The 21123-nt window shown below is 41.9% G+C and overlaps 2 protein-coding genes across 7 annotated transcripts in view; one reads left to right on the top strand and one right to left on the bottom strand.

Annotated features, from left to right (window-relative positions):
• Window positions 1-318: 318 nt before the first annotated feature.
• C5H7orf57 (chromosome 5 C7orf57 homolog) lies at window positions 319-21022 on the bottom strand. Of its 6 annotated transcripts, none has more exons than XM_066631158.1 (10): window positions 20793-21022; window positions 19549-19605; window positions 16105-16302; window positions 13713-13821; window positions 13388-13544; window positions 9200-9247; window positions 6415-6515; window positions 4575-4690; window positions 3129-3276; window positions 319-1108 (listed from the first exon to the last, which is right to left on the bottom strand). In XM_066631158.1, exons 2-10 carry the CDS (start codon window positions 19601-19603, stop codon window positions 1066-1068), a joined length of 975 nt encoding a protein of 324 aa, XP_066487255.1. In that variant the 5' UTR covers window positions 19604-19605; window positions 20793-21022; the 3' UTR covers window positions 319-1065. The 6 variants fall into 6 exon arrangements, with proteins under 6 accessions (XP_066487255.1, XP_066487258.1, XP_066487260.1 ...); XM_066631161.1 differs by having other exon boundaries at window positions 3262-3276; XM_066631163.1 differs by having other exon boundaries at window positions 3262-3276; window positions 13713-13785.
• SUN3 (Sad1 and UNC84 domain containing 3) overlaps window positions 9046-21123 on the top strand; it is a 38683-nt gene continuing 26605 nt past the window's right edge. The window contains exon 1 of the mRNA XM_066631157.1: window positions 9046-9065. The gene's annotated coding sequence lies outside the window, so the exon portion shown is untranslated. The remainder of the gene's footprint in view (window positions 9066-21123) is intronic.

Genomic DNA, 21123 nt, shown 5'->3' with positions numbered 1-21123 from the left:
GTAGCCCTTTCAGCACCCAGGTCCCCAATCCCCCCCCCCTTTTGTTACAGTGTGTTGAGGCCTTCCCCCTTCCAGGCCTTTCCCCTCCTCTGCTGGACATTACTAGTTACGGCATTTAATTGTGCGAAGCTGTCTTGGATTCAGCAGTTGGTTTCCTAAGTAAAACCTTTGTAAATGTTTCAAAACTCAACAGCTTGATGTGATGAGAATTCCTTTTGCTGGTCGCTAAGCAATAACTTGTCCCAATAACAATAACAATAAGAATTGTCCCTAAGCAATAACTGAAGAACAATTGTTTGCTTTTTCTAATGACATTTATTTAAATTGAATCCAAATAGTTACACAAGTTTATATGCCATGAGGTATAAACAAAATAAGAATGGTGTTAAACTACAAGTACAGTCCAACATTTTGAATAATATGTTCAGTGCTGATACATGTTGCAATTTGAAACATAAATATTCTTTTAGTATGAACTGACGTTACAAGAATCTATCTTTAACTTACCTCTTTCAAAACTTGGAAACTTTGAAAATTGTTTAAAGCTCAGCATTATAGAGCTTATATTATTCAAAATGGTCTCACTGTTTTGTTCTGCTACTCTCTCAAGTGGTGCAAACGCATAGCACAACATAGATTAGCCGGGTCCTAGGACCACAGGGATGCTACTGTTCAGCAGCTCTCAAACAGCCTCTGGAGCTATAGAGGACTAGGGCTCGGCTATAAAACAAACCATAGCAGAAGTTGATGGTAACTGGCATCAAAAGCAGATAGCATCGTAAGATACAGTGGCATATAACAGCAGAAGCAAGCATCTGGACCTGAAAAACTTGCTGGAACAAGATTAGTGGACCGAATTCATTTCAGTTGTGAATTTACTGAAACAGGAAAACCAACTGGGATGAATGTGGCCCATTGCTTAAATATCTTGGTTAGACTTACATAATCTAACCAACATTCAGCTATATAACCTTGCTTCCTAAGATGTATTATATTTTCTGCATTCAGTACTGTTTTAAAATAGCAACAGAATTTGTGATAATTCTGTGGAGCATCAGCATTTACTCATTGTCTGTTTGTGTTGATTCTGGCTGGGATGTTTCTGAATCTGCAATGTAAAAGATGAGAGAAAAATGAGTGTACTTTTCACTAATACAAAAAAATAAATGTTAGCAAGTTTTTCTGTAAAAGAAAAAAATATCAAACATAGACTGAGAGCTCTGCTCTTGATACATGCAAATAGTACAAGAATTGCTGCAATGTACCTCTTAAAAGATTTCCCTGTTGTAACTCTTCTTTCAAGATGAACATTCATGTATAGTAATAAAAATATTTTGGAGTATGTCGAACAGTTGGAGTTTGGTATCTGCCATGGTCCATCAGTGATGTGCAAATACTGTTGATTTGATGTTTGTTTGTTTAAAGAAGGGGTTCCCAACTTTTGCCCAGAAGTTGATGTGGGGCCATTACAGGGGAGGGAGTGGAGATCTAGTGGTGATGGCAGCAACAGTAATTCTGAGTTTCTGTCACAAACTAAGAAAAAAAGGGTCTTTGGGACTTACACATGTTCAGTGGTGACTGGAGATGACACAAAACCCAGGTCCTTGTCACAGTCCAAAATGGGTGAGTCAAACAAGCCCTTTTTTCCTTAGTCAGTGGCAGTCCAAACCCAGAACTGCCATAGCTGCCACTATACATGAGGGCTTCTGTGGGACCCCTAATGGCTTATAAGGCATTTAAAAGTCACATTTTTTTTGCCTCTAAGGCTCAATTTGAGCCTTGTAGAGAGAGGGTGCAGACAACTGTCAGAGGACCCTCCAGAGGTGAGGGTAACAGAGCTTCCCTCGCCTCTGGAGGGGGCGCAAGCTGGGGGGCCTATGGACCCAAACCGCAGATAAGTGAATCCACATGTGTGGGATCCACGGATACAGGCCCCCCCCATATTTGTATTACTTCAGTGGTGCTGCTGACAATTAGTATTTCTGATGGCCAAGGGTTGTATTAGTCAGTGGATCTACCAGTCAACAAAGCATAACTTTGGATTGTTCTTGCCCAGTGTTGGTCAATACTGCCTTGTATGAATTCCAACTACTGAGCAGGGTTGCAATACTTTTCATTTGATCAGCACCCAACAATCATCATATGTGCCTTTATAACTTTGGGGCTAAATAACTATGAAGTGTTCTATGTAGGACTGTCTAATTAGTGTCTACAAGTTGCTATAGAACACAGGTGTCTTCCTCCTGATTCGGCAAATTACATTATACAGTGTTTCAGTGTCTGCAGTGTTTATTATCCTCTGGGCATGATTCAAAGGGCTGACTTTGACACTTGTACTTCTCTGGATCATGGTCATTGTGTTGAAAAATCCTTGCATGGGTGTGAAACTACTTACTATATTGGGGTGGATGTGCTTCTTTTACTGTTGTTTGGTTGAGGATTCATTTCGTTTACAGACATTTCAAACCATAACATTAAACTGAAAACAAATGACACAAGCCGCTACTTCCTAGGCAGTTCCTAACCCCTATTTCAGTGGTTCTCAAACTTTTTCAACTGGCAGTTCCCTTGACCTATTGGGTGATTGGCTGAGGCTTCCTCATTAGGACTACAATCCTATACATCTTATAGGGCAGTGGTTTATCATGCAGATTCCGCAGCTCCCCGGTTGGTTTCTATGGCTCCCCAAGGAACCATGACTCACATTTTGGGAAACACTGCCCTAGGATTTTTTTAAAAAACTCTTATTGAACTTATAACAAATTACAAAGACCCCTTTGAATTTGGAAGAATCATAAAAGAACTTTGAGGTGTTTGGGTTGAATTTTTCAGTTGAACCCCAGAATAGGTGCCTGCCTGTGGATCACTAGGATGAGGTGAAGAAAGAGCGAGACAAGAGCAACACAGTAATTCGATATAAGTCCAAGATTTTTGCCTATTTAGAAGTCCCTAGAAGTAAAGACTAACATTAAAAGCATTGGTAATAAAATTTAGGTTAAAAAATTATGTTCCTTCATTAGGATGTCTTGACAGTTAAAAGAAAATGACTTAGATGTTTGGAAAAGGATGGTGCTTATAGTCTGTTAAGGCAGAAATGGGCTGTTAGGATAGGCACTGGGGTGGCATACATTCTGAAGCTGAACTGTGGCTTCTTAGGCTGGGCACCCATTTCTACTCCAGATTGAGATCTAGGTTTTCTTTTGTATGACAATGCATGTTTCCTAGCTTTCTGCCTCTTTTGTACTTTCTTCTGGTACTCACTTTGGGGAAGAGAATCTGAAAGAAACAATGAAGAAGGAATGATTTACTCAGTGTGCATTTATGAAATAAAACCAACCTAAACTGCTTTAATGGTATTGCAAAGTATTTGTAAGGGGGGAAAAGCAATGAAGTATCTAGAACGAGATCTTCAAAATTACTGAATATATTAGGTACTGAGAATATCTGTGACGGCTGTAAACTTCTTATCAGAAGATAAACTTTGAAATAAAAAAGCATTTCCTCAGAACATCTGTGTGTGGATGCAGTTGATCACATGGTAGCTGTTGAGAATGGATATTTCAGATGGAGGACTATAAGACATGAATAATTATATTGTGCCATAACTTAAAAATGCATTTATGCGGCAGTATGTGCCACTGGCAATTGGCAATAAATGGCAATTATTTCCAAGTAATGATGATTCAGCAGGTGCTATTAGGTTCTGGAATACAGGATAGACAGAACCCAACACATGCTTCTCTGGAAACTGATTGAACTGAAATCGATAAGACTTCCAAAACAAGAATCTGAGAGTGAATTATCAACCAGTACTCAAGTAGATTGTTTTCCTTATGCTGCATATATACTTTAAAATGAGTAAAGTCTGTCCAAACTACATCAACAGAAACACAATACCAAGACATTGTTACTGAGAAATAGAGATCTTGTAGAGAAAATGGTGAATGAAAAAGCTAGTGACTTCAACCCCATTTCTAGGATTTATCTACTAGGTCAGTGGTTCCCAAACTGTTGGGTTGTGACCCACCAGGGGAACCGGAAGCAGAACATCCCCCTTTAAGGGGAATTAGAGTGGCCCTGCTCCAATGACAGCGACAGTGCTTTAGAGATTGCAGCGCTGCCACTGTCGGGGTCATTTCTTACCTTGGGGGCAGTGCTGGCCTCCTGCAAGGTCCTGGAGGCTTACAACCCCCTCCGATGTCCTCCTAGGCTTATGTAAACAATTCTTATTTCTGATCAGCAGCTAATTTCCTGCAAAAACAGAAATAGCTGCTGATTGGAGATAAAGATTGTTTACAGAAGCCTTGGAGGACATCAGAGGGGGCTACAAGCCTCCAGGACCCTGCAGGAGGCCAGCTCTGCCCCAAGGTGTGGCTCCGTTGCTGACCCCTTCTCTGCCTCCCTCCTTGCCCACACAAATACTTACCTGGTTCCCAGCTCCCCTGTAGGAGTTTGGGAACCACTGTACAAGGTTATATAACAGCTTTAAAAGAGATACAGGTTTAGCATTACTGCTCATTTGAACACACTGCTACACTGATTGTTTTAGACAGGTGTACGAAGTAACATATTACCATTAGGCTGAGAACTCTTTTTATCCCATTCATCGCGCTGCTGAAGCCACTCATCCCCATAACCACTGCTGATCAGTTTACTGAAGTTTACAGGTTCATTCTTTTTGTGGGCAGGCCTAGACAGGAAAAAAAATCAAACAAGACTTAACTATAAACCATTTTAACTTGCCCATGGCAGATATCGTCTTATAATAAACTAATAGTCAAACCACAAAAAAAAAAAAAAATTTTAGACAAATGCAACCATTAAGAGGAATGCAACTATTAATTATAGCCTGCATTGTTTTTTAAAAATTGTTTACCAGTAGAAAATGGAAATGTTCCATTATTGTTAACAACTAATAATGAGATAAATAATTACAAAGCCTGTGCCTTTGTTAAGGGCTAAATAATTTCCAGGATTCAAGAATGAAAATCTGAGACCACTTCACAGAAGACCCTTTCCTACACACGTCCAGAAAAGGATTGCATAGATCATCAGGTATAAAGATTGTGCATGCCTACTTGTACATGCATTAGAAATCTGCGGCTTATCTGCACACACACATGCACATGACATGCATGTGCACATGACAGCCAGGATCCACGGGTCCAAAGAGGCATACCCCACTAAGATAGTTGACATTTTTCTTTGAACATTAGTCTATCCACCACCCATGGTATACCATAAACTTCAGGAAACTCCCCTCAGTTCCAAAGCAGTTCCAGAATAGGCCTGCTGTTCAAGATCCATAGTCTCCTAGGCACATGGAATAGCTGCATAGTTGTTGTTTTTTTTTATTCCAACCAGCAAAACAGACACATTGCAAACCTTCCCACAATACAACTTATATAGATGTTCCCGCACCCTACAGGTTACAGAAAATGCACCCAGCCAAAAGAGAAACTATTGGTATATAAATATTCATAGTAGTAATAATATTTATTTAAATGAACCCATCTTTCCTTGAGATAAGAAAATCATGGACCCAAACAATCAGACCTATAGCTAAGGAACTTCTGCCACCATTTCCGACCATTCCATACCATCAGCCAGGTAACAGGCAACATCTGGCATTCCCATCTGACACAGGCCTACAAAATTGAAGGTCAGAAACATTTTTCCCAAACTTTATGGTGGTTTGATATGAATTTGGAGTGCCAATTCCAAAAATGGCATCAATTTTGCCCTATCACATCTAGTTTTGGAGATATAGTATAGCCTCATTAGTGAATGTTTCAAGCAGCTTCCTCATGAGAAAGCCATTGTGTAGGCTTCCTCATGAGGATGCTGCTTGAACCATTCTCTAGAGGCTATGCCATGTCTCCAAAACTAGACGTGATAGGGCAAAACAGATGCCATTTTTGGAATCAGCACCCCAAATATACCCAGGAATTGGTGTAACGTTTAAGGAAGCAAAATGTGTGTTGGCCTGTGTAATAGAGTACAATATAAATACCATGTATCAAAAGGGGGGGGGGGAAGCTGCATTCACAGAACCACAAAATTTAGTTCAAATTTATCTTGCTAAGATGTTACATACACTTTGTACAATTTTGTTTTTATGTTTGCAATTTGGAATGGTATGTTTAATTTTATTATCCCTCTATAGCTAATCATATATCTAATGATAACATTACATGTATGTTTTCATGCACTAAAGTGGAGCCAAGAGAATAGAATTATGTGGCAATCCTCCAGAGGTTCATGTGGCAGAAGTGTGACACACTTACCAGGGAGTAGGTTACATTGAACTCATTACAACTTACTTCTGCATAAACATGCACTGGATGGGCTGTTTCACATGCAATTATAAGATTGAATCTTATTTAGTACACTAAAAACGCACATATAACATACATTGGAGGGAAGTAAAGTCTGTTTCCTCCATGGAATTCTTTAGTTGCAGTAGGTTGCTGTGTTCTGTGTGGATATCTTGGTGTTATAGCAGGAAGCTTTATCTATTTGAAAAGAAAACCTAATTCAGGAGCTAACATAATAATATGATTCAAACAGTCTAATGAGATAGCTAAGAAGGAAGGTCCAATCCTACCTAAATCCCAGTGTGATGATGCAGCAGTGCCAGCATGGCTTCTGCTGCATCCCGTGGGGGATTTTTGGCTTCTGGAGGTCTCCTTGGGGTATGCAGACATTGCCCCAGGGAAAGCCCCAGCAGCCACTAGGAAGCAAGTTGGACCTATTCCAGCTCAATCTCTGGTGCAATTCCATGTTGCTTCATGAAGGTGGATCAGACTTGGGAAGTACGTCACCGATACCAATCCCACCCCCTCCTGAACCTGATCCACCCTCCTCCCCACCCCCATCTCTGCCCCAACCGTCCACTCCCTCAGTTGCAGGCCTGGCCCTTGTGCCATCCCCCCCCCCCCCGCAATACACTGCCACCCCCCAGGGATACTTACCTAGCTCCATACAGAGCCTCACACAATGTTCCTGGGCACTCCAAAAGCCTTCTGAGGCCTCTGAAGCACTGTTAAATAGTACTTCCAGTTTTCAAACAAAAATTGAAAGTACTGTTTAAGGGCACTCTGGAGACCTTAAAGGTTTTTGGAGCACCCGCACAGGGCTTCACTTGCGCCCAGAACGGCTCCAGAGGGTAGGTGGAGGTGGCAGCGGTGCCGCCACCACAGGGGCCACAAGTATGCCACCTGGGGCTTTTGCCCCCCCCAACCCCCTAGGACTGTCACTGCACACCCTCCCCTGTTCCACCCTTCCACTGCCCTGTTCAACCCCCACTCCACCTCCTTATATGGACTTACCTGGTGGGTGTCCGTGGGTCTGCTGGCATGCAGGAGGCCACTGTGGCAACCCCGCCAGTGTGCCCGCTGCGCTCATTGGCAGAGGCTGCTTTATGACAGTCATAAAACAGCTTTGCTGGAGCAATGCTAGTTATGCCAGCATGGGAGGAGGATAGGATTATGGCATTAGGCTGCAATTCTATACAGACTTTCCTGGGAGCAACCCTTACTGAACACAATGTGACTTACTTCTGAATAGACATGCATAGGATTGCGCTGTTAACTGTTCTAAGAGTAGCATAAAATATTATGTGAAATATTTTGTATAATAATTTAATTGAGAGCCAGGATAGTATAGTGGTTCAAGAGCTGGACTAAGATTTGGAAGATCTAGGTTCAAATCCTTACTCACGTCATGAAACTTCCTGGGTAACATTGGGCCAGTCAGTATCTCTCAGTCTCACCAACCTCACAGGGTTGTTGTGAGGACAAAAGAAGGGAAGGAACTATATACACTACCTGAGCTCCTTGGAGGAAAGGCAGTATAAAAATGTGAATATAAAACAATTTCTTAAATGGCTTTGACAATACAGAATAAATGTACAATCTGGCCCATCCTCTTAGGTCATCAGAGAAGGCCTTCTTACAAGTGCCGCAGCCTAGGGAGGTACGTGGGGCAGCGGCAAGAAATAGGGCCTTCTCAGTAGTGGCACCAACACTATGGAATTCCCTTTCCCTTGACTTAAGAACTGCTCCCTCTCTTGAAACTTTTCGGCGAGGCCTGAAGACCCTTCTGTTTAGACAAGCCTTCTGAGTTCCTGGCCTTTTTAACATCTCTTAAAAATTTTTAAGATCTGTTTACAGGCCTGATCCTTTTTTAATTTGCTGCGCTATGCTCTTATCTGACTAGTTTTTATCTGACTACTGTTTTTACAATATGTTACAATGTTCTTTTTTATCTGTTTTAAACTATGTTTTTAATGTGTTTTAACCTTGTTTTGTAAGCCACCTTGAGTCCCTTTGGGGAGAAAGGCGGGGTAAAAATAAAGTATAATAATAATAATAATAATAATAATAATAATAATAATAATAATAGTGCCATCTGTCCCTGAACAATAGCTAGGATTTGCCTATGACTAGGTACTGTAAAACATGTATTACCTTAAAGAGTAATCAAGGACTCAATTCTACCCAACTTTCTAGTGCTGATGCAGCTGTACCAAGGGGGCATGCACTTCATCCTGCAATGGGAAAGGCAGTCACTGAGGTTTTGTCAAGGTAAGAGAATGTTTGTTCCCTTACCTCAGGGCTGCATGAAAGTTGGATAGGATTGGGCCCTAAAATTATTGCCTAATTGTTAGGTTTTAAAACACAGTTCACATTTTAAAATAGTGACATACTTAGCTTTGTCAAAACTTGAGTGAACACAGAGCTAGTTGAGACATAACACTGGGCATCTCCTAACCACAGTTAAGAGATCAGAAGTGGGTGGATTTCATGTTCACTCCCTCTCCTCAGAGCTAATTACCCTACTGGTTATAATCATGGTTAAGTGTTACATCAGTACAAAAGTTATACACAGTTATATCCTTATATTCAAGAGTTTCCTCTTAATCAGGATTCAGAAATTGAGATCTGAAGCTGATTAGCACACTCTGGTGAAGGAGAAGCCTGTATAACTAGAAGTTCATGAACGAAGCAGCAGTGAGTCAGTAATCATGACTTAAGAAAGGGAAACCACAACTGCAATTTAAGGTAAGAATCTGCATTGATGCCTCAGTCAGCCTAACCCAAACAGCTTTTCTCGAGCTTGACGACTCCTACAGATGGTACATTACACATTTCTTCTACTTTCTATCAAATCAAATTAAAGTTTTAGGGATACTCACCTCCTCTTTTGTGCTTCCTGGAGAGCCCTCAACATGTATTCCATTTTCCTGAGGGGAAAAATGTTATATATGATTGTTCTGGAAATAAAGGCAGTTGTATTATGAAATCTGTGATAGGAACATGCCAATATAGACTACAACATTTGATATTATTTTTATAAAACTAAAATGAACAAATTAATAAAATGAATTTAAATGAAAATATACCCACCATCTTTGAAACCATCCAGTTAGAAGATGTCCCATAGAAACAGCCTGATATACAAAACTGTCAACACTCAAGAGTAAAACACTTGAAGCTTCAGTATTCTTACCCGATGCTTACCTAAGGGTAGACACTAGATCCCTATTCCTCCTCCCTGTCCCACACTATGCTGCCAAACATGGCCAACCTGGCTAAAACGCAACCCAAAGGACAGTCTGGGGTAGGCAGAAAAAAAAAATTCATGGCCAATCAGGCAGGAAGCAAAAAATTCCTACCCAGCTCCAAACAGCATTCAGTTAGTCTCTGACTGTAACTTAAAGGGTATGTGACTGGGTTCTGCCAGGGTACATGCAGAGAGGCCTGGAAAGGTCAGATCACTGCTTTTGTCTAATGGGCCCAAGCCTTGCCCACCATGTCTGCCCCAATGGCAGCCCAGCACATCACCTGGGGACAGACGGCAGAACGTGCAAAGTTGCTTCTCTCTGCATATGCAGATGGATGCCCTTTCTGACAGAAAATCTGCCTATGCTGATATGCAATGGAATTTTCAAAATAACTAAAAGCATAATCTTATGCAAATGCATTTGGAAGTTTGATCTCACTGATTTAAATGGGATTTACACCCTAGTAAATCATGTTTAGGATTACAGCCTAGGAAATGGAAATCATACTTTCTGGGGACTTATGTGGTCTTTTAGTCTGAAAAAAAACAACAAAACATTGCCATACAAAATAGGCTTCTAATTTGCCATACATGGAGTCCAAAGGGAGTCATTTGACCTTTGTGAAATATTTAGCTTACTAGCTGTTGTTACTGCATCATCATTATGGGAAAAACTAGAGCTCATAAGAAATGGTAAGCTGAACAGAGATTTTTATCTTCCTTTTCTAAGGATTCTGAGAGTTGATTAGGAGCAGATTAAAAAACTACTCTTTTTTGGTTTTCAACACTCAGAAGTTTTAAAAGTAACAACAAAAAAAGGCTCAAGAAAGAATGTTCAAATTGTTTAAAATGATTCCTGGTTCTTCAAAAACAATTAATAAATAAGGTTCAGAAATAAGGACATCTAGTTGCTGGGAAAATGAATCCACACTGACTTGAATAAGCCTTTCTGTAATTCATTAGGGGCCTGCATGTTTTTTAACTAGGCCTGAGAAGAAGGCTCTGGGGGGAAAAGTGTTTTTGTACTGTGAAGTGTCCTTAAGGGTTTATTTCTATACCTGCACCAAACAAGATTTTGTTTTACAGAATAAACTTAGGAGGCTTGAGCAACAGGGAGATTAATACCACAATCCTATGCATGTTTACTCAATAGGAAGTCCAGTGTTCAGTGGGGCTTACTCCCATTAAAGTGCACAAAGGATTGCAGCCAACCGGCCCAATCCGATCCAACTTTCCAGTTCTAATGCAGCCCTGCTAACAGGTGTGTGCTGCATCCTGCAAGGGAGGGGGCAGTCATGGAGGCCTCCTCCCTTACCTCAGGTCTGCACAGAAGCTGCATTAGCACTGGAAAGTTGGACAGGATTTGGTTCAAAGGCATCTACTGCATAGAATTAAGGGACTTTCTGGAAAGCCTGTGCTTTTGGTTTTTAGTTCTCTGCTGATGTCCTGATAATGCATTTTCATACCTCTAAATAAGCAGGTACCTCAAGTTATTTAAATTAACACAATGAAAGGTACTTTCAGAAACATGACCAAATTTAAAATTACTTGGAAGCTTCAGTAGTTATTTCACAAAGGTTAGCTGCAAGGACTTGTAAGATCATGCAATTAGAACGTACTGCCATTATCTTATATGTAAGAGAGGACAAAGGGAACACTAACCAGCAATATTTCGTATTTCAAGCTCACTGGCAGAAATTTTAAGCTCCAGTTTAACTCTCTCAATGCTATCAATGGGAAATGCTTAACTGGCTCAGTTATACCCATTATTACTTCAAAAAGTGATTATTAAACAACAGGGAGACAGAAGGAAGTAATACACAATATTAAGAGAAGAGACCAAACAGCAAATGATTTGCTTCAAACCAGGATTGCTTCCATGTTAGTCCTCTATTCTGGATTTTCCATCCTTTGCTCATGCTCTTTTTGTGAAACCATTAGATGCAGTAGTTGTCAGATCACCAGTCCAGTGTTTTCCTGCTATATATTTTCAGTCTTGATTTTAGTAATATAATGCAATTATAGCTCCAGACTATCAAATGTGAACAAACACTATTAAGTGCTCCCGTGACTTTAAGTATTTCCTCTTTGTAGATTCAGAGCCCAATCCTGAGCTCGGTGCCACAGCTTCGTGCTGCCATGCACTGTTACCTTACCGCCGGGCTACTGCCTGTGCTAGCTCAGCACAGGCTGGTGCTGGGCTAGCGCTGGGCTAGTGAGGGGCGGGCGTCCAGCCTCTGCCGCTCAGCAGTCTCACAGACCACCAAGCCGCAGCACGGTAAGCGGGGGCAGGGAAGGGGGTGGGAAGGAGGTGTTTCAGGGAGGGAGGGGGGGAGGCTGGTGTAGGGCAGAGAGAGGGAGGGTGGGAGGCATGAAGGGAGAGGGAGTGGGGAGGCAGGAGGCAGATCCAGTGGAGCTCCGCCCCTACACGAACGTCTTTACCTTACCACCGACCTTTTGGTCAGCGGTAAAGTGTAGTCCCATTGTGGGGCTGCTTCCCTTATCCACGAGAAGGGGACGAAAGTCCCCTTCTCCCGAGGCGCTGCCTGTGGCAGGCTGAGGCACACAGGATGTGGCAGCAGCCATTCTCGGTGTCGCCGAGGCTCAGGATTGGGTTGTCCGTCTGCTTTATTGCTTCCTCATGAAAGCAATAAATAATGAATAAGCAATATTACACTAACTAGTGGATCAGTGAATTTAATAAGTTCCTTCTCTGAACAGCCACAATTTTGTTCCCTGGGATAGGATAGGATGGGGACAACTTCAATTTCTGATTTCCTCTCACTATTTTCATTTTTTAAAGACTGAAATAAAATAACACACCCATAACCCTTGTGAAAATCCAACACTCCTACTTCTCCCACTTGCCTGCATCCCATAATAATGTTTAGCACTATCACTAATCAAAATAATTGCTAGATATGGTAGGCAACTGAGAGTCCAATCCTATCCAACTTTCCAGTACCAGGTGCAACCACAATGAACCCCTGAAGTAAGGGAACAAATGTTCCCATATCTTCAGGAGGCCTCTGTGACTGCCTGCCCACCACAGGATGCAGTGCATGCCCCATTGGCACAACATTGGCACTGGAAAATTGGATAGGATTGGGCCCTGATTTTCTAACTGTAGGTTGTGAGCAGATTCTTGATGGATCATGGCTGATCTTCAGCAGATCACATGCAAGACCTGCTGGGGTGCTATCCATTCAGTGCAGCACTTGACCCGGCTGGTAGTGCCACCAAGCCCAAACAAGACCATGGAAGCTGGCCTTCAGAGGACTTTGCGCATGGCGTTCTGGTGAACTACCTGGCAGGCGCAGCACTTGACACGGCTGAGAGAGCCCTTGCACAGCAGACCCAGACTCTGCTGGGGGGGCCTCCTCCCCTTTGTGGTGACATGGGACCCACTGGGGTGAAGAGTACAGTGTGGGGTGGGCAGCGCTCTTGTGAGCTGCAGGAGCAGCTAAAGGGAGTGGGGTAAAGATGGTGCGGTGAGAGATAGATATGTGGGTTTTAGTAGATTGTCCTTTGAAAAATTGAATGCTGAAAAGTTTGAAAACTGCTGATTTAAACTATTGATCACTTTGTTTTTGCTAAAGCTCACTCGCTAGTCTCTTGCCATTGATTTCGGACTATCGCAAGTGCCATACAACTGCATGCTAGACTACTGGAGTTTTACTGTACCTGTACTGTCAAAATTTGTCATCTTGATGGGAAAAACTTATTTCATTTTCAAAATCCTGTCCACACAAGAAAGAAATTAAATATTTGTCTATTGATTCAACATTATAGTAAAACACTAGGAATCCTTATATCATACCTCTCTTTTCTCTTTGTTCTCTTTGTCCTCAGCATCTCTTTGCCAAACACTTTTCATATCAAAATCAAAAGGTCCTCTTTTGGGTTCATAGCTAGCAGGTTGATCAGCCTTAAACTCCTCATGAATCATATAATCTGGCATGGCTGAAACACGAGATCTGCAGACAGAGTATTACTATTACGTGTTTTGGCATCAAGGATACCACAGGCTTATACAAGAGAACACAGAAGTTGAAGAGTTCGTACATTTCAACACTCAGCGACTCTCTTCCTCCCACTTTCCCTAACACAGCATAGCAATGCCCATGAAGACACAGAATACTTACTTAGACTCATCAGCTGCTGGTGGTTTGCTATGATGTGTATACCAATCAGGTGCACCATAAGATGTCAACGACGCTTTTCGTGGAGTAGGAGTAAAATGTCTTAGTAAATCTTGAGTCAAAAACATTTAAAGAGACAATGACATTAAAGTACTATGGTTTTTAAAAAATTAACTAAATAACGTCAATTATATATACTATTAAAACAAAACAGCAATATTACAAAAATGCTTCTCTTCTAATCGTCCACAATCCACATGAAACTAAGGACCATGGGAAGGGGGAGAATTTTAATCAAGAAAAGAGCACAGGGGAAGAAAAATTAAAACCCCCTCTCCCAGTGCTACAATCCTGATAGAAATTCCCCCACCCACATCCTTCGTTGCTTTTTAACCATCTGTAAAGAGACAATCCAAACACAGATCTTGGTTGCCTCATTTAATCTGGGCTGACCAGCTGAGTTTTCACAACTACTATATATTTCTCAACCATCAGATAAATATAAACATTTATATTCCACCTTCTCTCTGTAAGGGCAATCAACATAGCTCAGTGATTCTCAAACTTTTACCACTGGGACACACTTTTTAGAATGAGAATCTATCAGGACCCACCGGAAGTGATGTCATGTCTAGAAGCGACATCATCAAGCAGGAAGAGTTTTAACCATCTAGGCTGCAATCCTACCCACACTTAACCAGGAGTAAGTCCCATTTACTATCATTGTTAAAAGCATATACACAGTAGCGTGTTAAAAGTACAGATCTGTAACATTTCCCCAAATGCAGTCACATGCCATGGTAGCATCAAGTCTAATATATTAAAAATAAAATATTGAAATGATTTGGGACCCACCCGGCTTGCAACCCACAGTTTGAGAGAATGAATAGTTTATGTGACAGTTGTGAAATATGTGATATACAAGAATTGGAAGTAATACAGCGTTGAAGCAAGTAGCTGATCTTACAATGTTGAAAATACTGCTTTTCGATGGTGGATTTTTAGTTCCAAGTCCAGATATCAGAATACTGTAGCTTTGCAATTCCACTTTAGGAATTCATCTTATTCAAGTTGAATTACTGGCAATAAACCCCAATTATGGTATGTTTAGTATATTCTCAAATCATACTGAATTGCAACACAAAAAGCACGCTGTGTAATATTTTGTGTATCTTTTATGACCTGATAAAGTGGAATTAACTCATTAACTATTATGCTTAGATTCTACCGAATCCTACCTAAATCCCCATGTGGTCATGCCCACACTGCTTCCACTTTATCCTGTGGCAGATTTTTGGCTGTTAGTGGTCTTCTCAGAGTAAGGGAACATTTATCCCCTTGCCCCAGATTTAATCCCAGCAGCTACAACGAGACAATTTGGACCTGCACCGGATATATTGCTGGCGCAAGTCTGCATTGATCTGTGCAGGCAGATCAGGCCTAAGAAGGGGGTTGGGATTCAGTGCATACCGCCACTGATACCACCCCCTTCCCAGACCTGATCCACCCACCACCACCCTGTCACTTTCCCTCCGCATTGTTCAATCCTTCCCCCATTCCATTCCACCCTTTGTGCCTAGCTTACCTGCTCCAGCAGGCCTCTGTTGCTCCACTGGCACACGTAGGAAGGCTTTGGCCTCCCTGCCGGTGCACCAGATCCTTGTGCTGCTACAAAGTGCTTTATGGCACTTTTGTGGCACCCAGTGCTGGCAAAACACATGTTCCACAGGCGCTTTCTTTCATTAGGATTGGACAGTAATGGATATGTATCCATTCTGTTCTGGAGGTCTGTCCAGAAGTCAGAACATACATACTTTGAAACAGCCAGCTCTTGCCAGCCTAGCGCTATCACACCTGTGTAAAAGCACTACAAAGCAAGTATTGCACCTGTGCAAAAGCACAAACTCAGTTGTCCATAACTCAGTGGACTAGTGTATTTACACTTTAAAATAGATAAGTATATAAAAAGGTTCCAGAACTCAAGCAGATACACAATTTTGGCATTACTACCTAAATTAAGGAGATGCAAATATTACATATAATAGTTTGGTCATTACCATTACTGGATATAAACCTTTGGAAAAACATATATCCATAGACACAAATACAGATGACTTTGTTTCGATATCGCTCATGTAATTTCAAGGGAATTCTATAGTCTTTTACTGAATAGTAAGAATAACAAAGAAGCTGGAAGAGACCGTTCACATTTTGCAGTAATTGAAATGTGATGCAGTAACAACTCACTGAGTTTGTGGGTGGAGAGACCCACTAGACCCAATTTATTGGTATATTCTATTATCTTCCCAATTTTCTCTTGGTAGTTTCCAGATTGTTTGTATATAATGTGCATGAGCCTCCTGCAACAACAATGATATTCATAAAATTTAATCACCAGGTCGGCCTCCTTGCTTTGCTAGCTTTACGTATTCTGAGTCAGTATCTTTGATCCATTTTCTTCGTCCCCCAAAGGTAACCTCATTGTGAGGATCTCCAAAATCACCAAGACCTGGGATCTGGGATGTTGGTTGTGGTGGAACTTCAGAATTAACAGGCTCCTCTGACCGCTTCAAAGGTACATGATAGTACCAGTCTGTACTGACAAGAAGAAAATAATCATGAAAAATACAACACTATTATTATTATTATTATTATTATTATTATTATTATTATTATTATTATTATTATAGTAACTAACACTAAATTCCTATGCTATTGGAGATGTGAATGCTTTAAAAAAAATTTTACTTTAGAAGCCTGTGCACACTCATAGAAAACATTCAATAGAAACTCTCTCTCTCTCTCTCTCATATCTCTGGTTAATACCACCTTCCATTGGGGGCGCAGCAGGAATCAATGTCTAAAGGACCCACAAACACACGTTTCAGTATACATGTAAGAATGCTTATGCATATCACTGCACATATGTGATAACAAATTTTTTTCCAAGCCCTGAGATTTACAGTAATTTAAAGCTAATGAAACTGCAAAAAATTCTTCAGGGAGAAAAAAAAAAAAACCTGATTATTCAGTTAGTTTCCTTACTGGTGTTTGGTACTTATAGATTAAAGCTTCTCCAACATGGTACTGAGACTTGGAGCCCATCAGTAAAAATAGCAGCATAAATTGTTGTGAAATTAGCAATGTTCATGAAACAAATGTAGATACTTCAGGGGAAATCACATGTGTGGAAGACGGAAAAGTAAGTTCCAAAAGGTCTCCTGGTCTAGGGTAAAGAGGGCAGAAGCAATACAGTTTAGCACTAGTTTCAGTAGTTGCAGGAGAGATTTAATTCTAAGTGGAAAGATTGAGGTCAAAGAATGTTAACAGCAAACATGTTTTCCTTCTAGTGTATGTATCCTCACAATATTCCGAGTGAGGTCAGTCAGGGTCAGACAGGTTAGCACAGTAGTGTCAAACATGAGGGCTCTGGGCTAAATATAGCCTGTGAAAGCTTCTTCAGGCCCACATGATAACTGGGCTCTCCCAGCTGCTCTCAGCTGCTGAGTTGCAAAGTGATGCATTGGCAGAAGCAGAGCTGCTGAAAGGGCAGCAGGCATGATAATTGGGCTCTCCCATCTTCTCCCTTTCAGCAGTGCTGCCAAGGCGTCACTTTGCAAAGCATCTCTCAGTTGCTGAGCTGCAAAGTGACACCCCAGAAGAAGCAACATGGTCCATTTTCCACAGAGGAGCAGCTGCAGAAGTTTCTAAAATAGTTCAAGATAGAGTCCCTATTTGTGAGCTATCCCAACTGGAGGTTTCCTGAACAAAGCATAAAGCTTATGCTTTATACATATACCAAATACTTGTAGTATATGTAAGAAACTTGCACATAAGACAGAAATTATATGAGGTATTATATTCATTTTAAATGTATTTACTTTACCCCAAAGGGATAGTTTAAAAGGGGTCCATCTTTCTAGATCTGAAGATATACCATCAGAGGCATGACTAAGGGGCAAGTGCCCAAGTTGCTATGCCAAGGAAGGCAGTGCATGATTTGCCCTCAGGCTACACCCTAGTTACACAGGAAGTACTGGCAGCTTCACACCCCCTTCCTTCTCCCTCAAAGGGGGGCCTCCACAGAAGAAGAAATGGGAGGAGTGAAGCTGCCACAGTGAGAGCTCCCTCCTCCAGTGAGAACCCAGAAGTGAATCTGGGCACTGGGACAGTGTTACACCTCTGTATATTATATATCCATTTATTAAAGTTCAAACCAATCATCTGTGTTGGTAGACACAGTGTCTACAAATCAAGGCTGAAGCGCAGACAAATAATTGTAGTGTCATACATCACATACTATAGCCAAAAAGTTCATTAGATTGTGTAATAAATCATTAAACAGTTGGAAACACTGCTTGTTGATATGAATTGGAGGATGGTTGGCTCTCTCAAAGGCCAAAGTTATGTGGGAGATCCATAATTGGATTCTCTTGGCAAAATGAATGGGCTTTCGGATGAGGCAAAACTGAAGTGTCTCCTAAATGACTGCTCACCAGATGTGCTAGAGGGAGTTTCTAAATTTTTACTTTTGGCGATTTCTAAGCCTTCTTAATGTAATTTGTCAAAAATGTTGATATTTTATGTTGAACTGTAAATGTTTTATTAGTAATTTAGTATCTTAACTCCGTTTTTGATAAACAGGATTAGGACTAATTATGTTTGCTTTTATGATTTCTCTATCTATGCCTAATAAAGGTTAATTCATTCATTCATTCAGTTGGATTCCCTGACTAATTTGCCAAAAACAAACCCATGGGACTCTGATTTGGACCAGGGATACAGTATTGGGGAGGGGATTTTAAGTCTTCTCCCCCTGCAGATTCCCCAATCAGCTGCTCTCAGCTCCCCCTAGCTGCTATTACCCACAGAGGGGGTTTACTACTATGTACCTGTACATACAGGTACATTTACTATAGGTTTTCTACCCTGCCACTAAATAGCAGCTGAGGGGATTTGCATTGGTGAGTCACCAGGGAGGGGAAGAATTAAACCCTCTTCCTCCCATTCCAAGGATTTGCTTGACAAAGCAGATTTGTGACACAGCAACAGATTTATTTCTGAGCTGTAGCCTAGAAGCTACTGTCCTTCCTTCTGCTGTATCAGAGCTCTGAACTTTAATGAGCATTTGTTCTACTTCTGAACATGGTTCGAGAAATGCAGAAAGAGGTGCAGTATGAAGTCTAACAGTTTACACATTACCATTCAACTTACATTCTTGTCCAGATCACCTCTTTTTTCTATTTATTTAAATAATTTAAATGCTGCCCTTTAGTATAAAACTCGGGGGATGGTATATAGTCAATAATAAGATTACAATAAAACAGCATAAAAATAAAAGAACAGAAACAAGAGCCATAAAACCAATAAAACCCAAACAATCCTGATAATAAAACTAAAATAATGATAAAACATGCTGCTGAAATGCCTGAAAAAATACATTTTTCTCCTGATGCAGAAAGGACAACAAAGGTGATGCCAGGCAAGCCTTCCCGAGAAGGATATTTCAAAACTGAAAAGGCATTAGACAGTAAAATCTGCAGAATCAATTATAGAGAACAAATATGCACACATGCCCATTTGCATAATTTATTCATGTTGCAGAATCTCTTTCCCTTCCTCCATGGTCCTGTCAGCAACAAATTTTATGGGTTGGCCACTTTGTGATGGGGAGATAAAGATTGATAGGTCATGTCCCACCCCTGTACACTGGTATACTGGCTATGTATACACAGCCACATTTTTTTTAGCACTGCTACCACTGGCTGCACAAAATGAAATTTGTATACACTTTACATGAGAAACATCACAACTGTACAAATATAAACAGTGTACTTGCCACATGGTGCGTATCGGTTTGAGGGTCCCCGGGGCTCTTTATTTGTATTCCTCATACCTGTCACAGTGAGGAAGTTTAGGGAAAAAGTAATATTTCACCACATTGTATAAAATAATTGCCATTGCTAAAGCATAAACAGATGCATTTGTGAATTTCTTCCCAGAGTCAAGGTGAGAACAATAGCAGAGGCTGCTGGACCCTCTCCCACCCTCCACATGGCTTCAAACCTCAGAGCATCATGATGGGCCAAGCAACATCTTTGATATCATAAATTAACTGACGGATCTTATGGTGTTTCCTGTTTTATACTCTTCTTTTTTTACTAGACTCCAAAGAGCTATGTTAAATTTACACAGCAAGTGTATTTAGAATCCCTTATTAGTAAAAGGCAAAACAAATTTATAGTAAGTGACTCAGAAGTGCATACTTCTATCCATCCACCCTTTCTGCACTTTATTTGAGGACCACTGTGCCCTTTTCTTTCCTGTAGGAACAGCATCAGAAGGGAGAGAAACACAGGCTGTCATTTGTTCTTTGAACTGCTGTCATTTGTTCTTTGAACAGGCAGGAACTTAATAGGTGTACCACTTCCCATCACTACTTATATGTGCTAACAAAAGTTACCCCTGTTGAATTTTTGCCTGTCATTTAGCTGCCAGAAGGCATCTGAGGACTGAGGTTGGAAAAGATATGCAGGCCTCCAAATGTCACCTTCTTTCATGCCACCTACTACGCAGACACCAAGAGCCCAATCCTATGTATGTCTACTCAGAAGTAAGTCCCATTCTAGTCAATGGGGCTTACTCCCAGGAAAGTGAGGATAGGATTGTAGCGTGACACTCTACACACTTTAGAACCTTCTCTGAAACCAAACAGCGGCTCTGCAATCCTATGCACGCTTTCCTGGGAGTAAGCCTAACTGAATCCAATGGGACTTGCTTCAGAGTAGACAGGCACAGGATTGGGCTCCGAGGCAGTGCTGTGGAGTAAGGGTACGATCCCAGGCGTGCTTACCTGGGAGGAAGCCCCATTGGATTCCATGAGGCTTACTTCTGAGTAGACATGCCTAGGCTTGGGCTGTAAGTGCTCTCCCTGTCAGGGCAGAGCCCAGCCCAGCCTGCCTACCTCGCAGGGTTGCTGTGGTGAGGCTGGACGCCCCCGCGGAGAGGGCTGGGCGCCACAGAGGCTGCCCCACGGCACAGGCATGAGGGGAAGCAGAGCAGCCGGCCGCCTCCCGGCCCTACCTGGGACTCTGCTGGCCCGAGAGAGTACGGGGGACCTCAGACGCCCGCCGCCGCCTGCTGCCAGTCGGGGTCCCTCGCCGCGGCCGGCAGCGTGCAAGGGGCGACAGAGGCTCTCGCGCTGCTTTACCGGCTTCCCGCCGGCCGCAGAGTTCGAACCGAAAAGAGCCGCACGCAGGGCCGGGGCCGGAACCAGGGCCGCGGCGCGGCGGCAACCACAAACAGTCCCGTCTCCATGGCGACGAGGAACTCTTCTCTCCACCGCGTGGCCGCGGAGGGAAGCGAGGAGGGCGGTCGGCCGGCACTGCGCGAGCAGGAGGCGGGGCCGAGCTCG

Source organism: Tiliqua scincoides, chromosome 5 (assembly GCF_035046505.1).
Source record: "Tiliqua scincoides isolate rTilSci1 chromosome 5, rTilSci1.hap2, whole genome shotgun sequence".
In the NCBI taxonomy this organism is placed as follows: domain Eukaryota; kingdom Metazoa; phylum Chordata; class Lepidosauria; order Squamata; family Scincidae; genus Tiliqua; species Tiliqua scincoides.
Note: the sequence above shows the minus strand (reverse complement) of the source record. Positions and strands in the feature narration are given on the sequence as shown.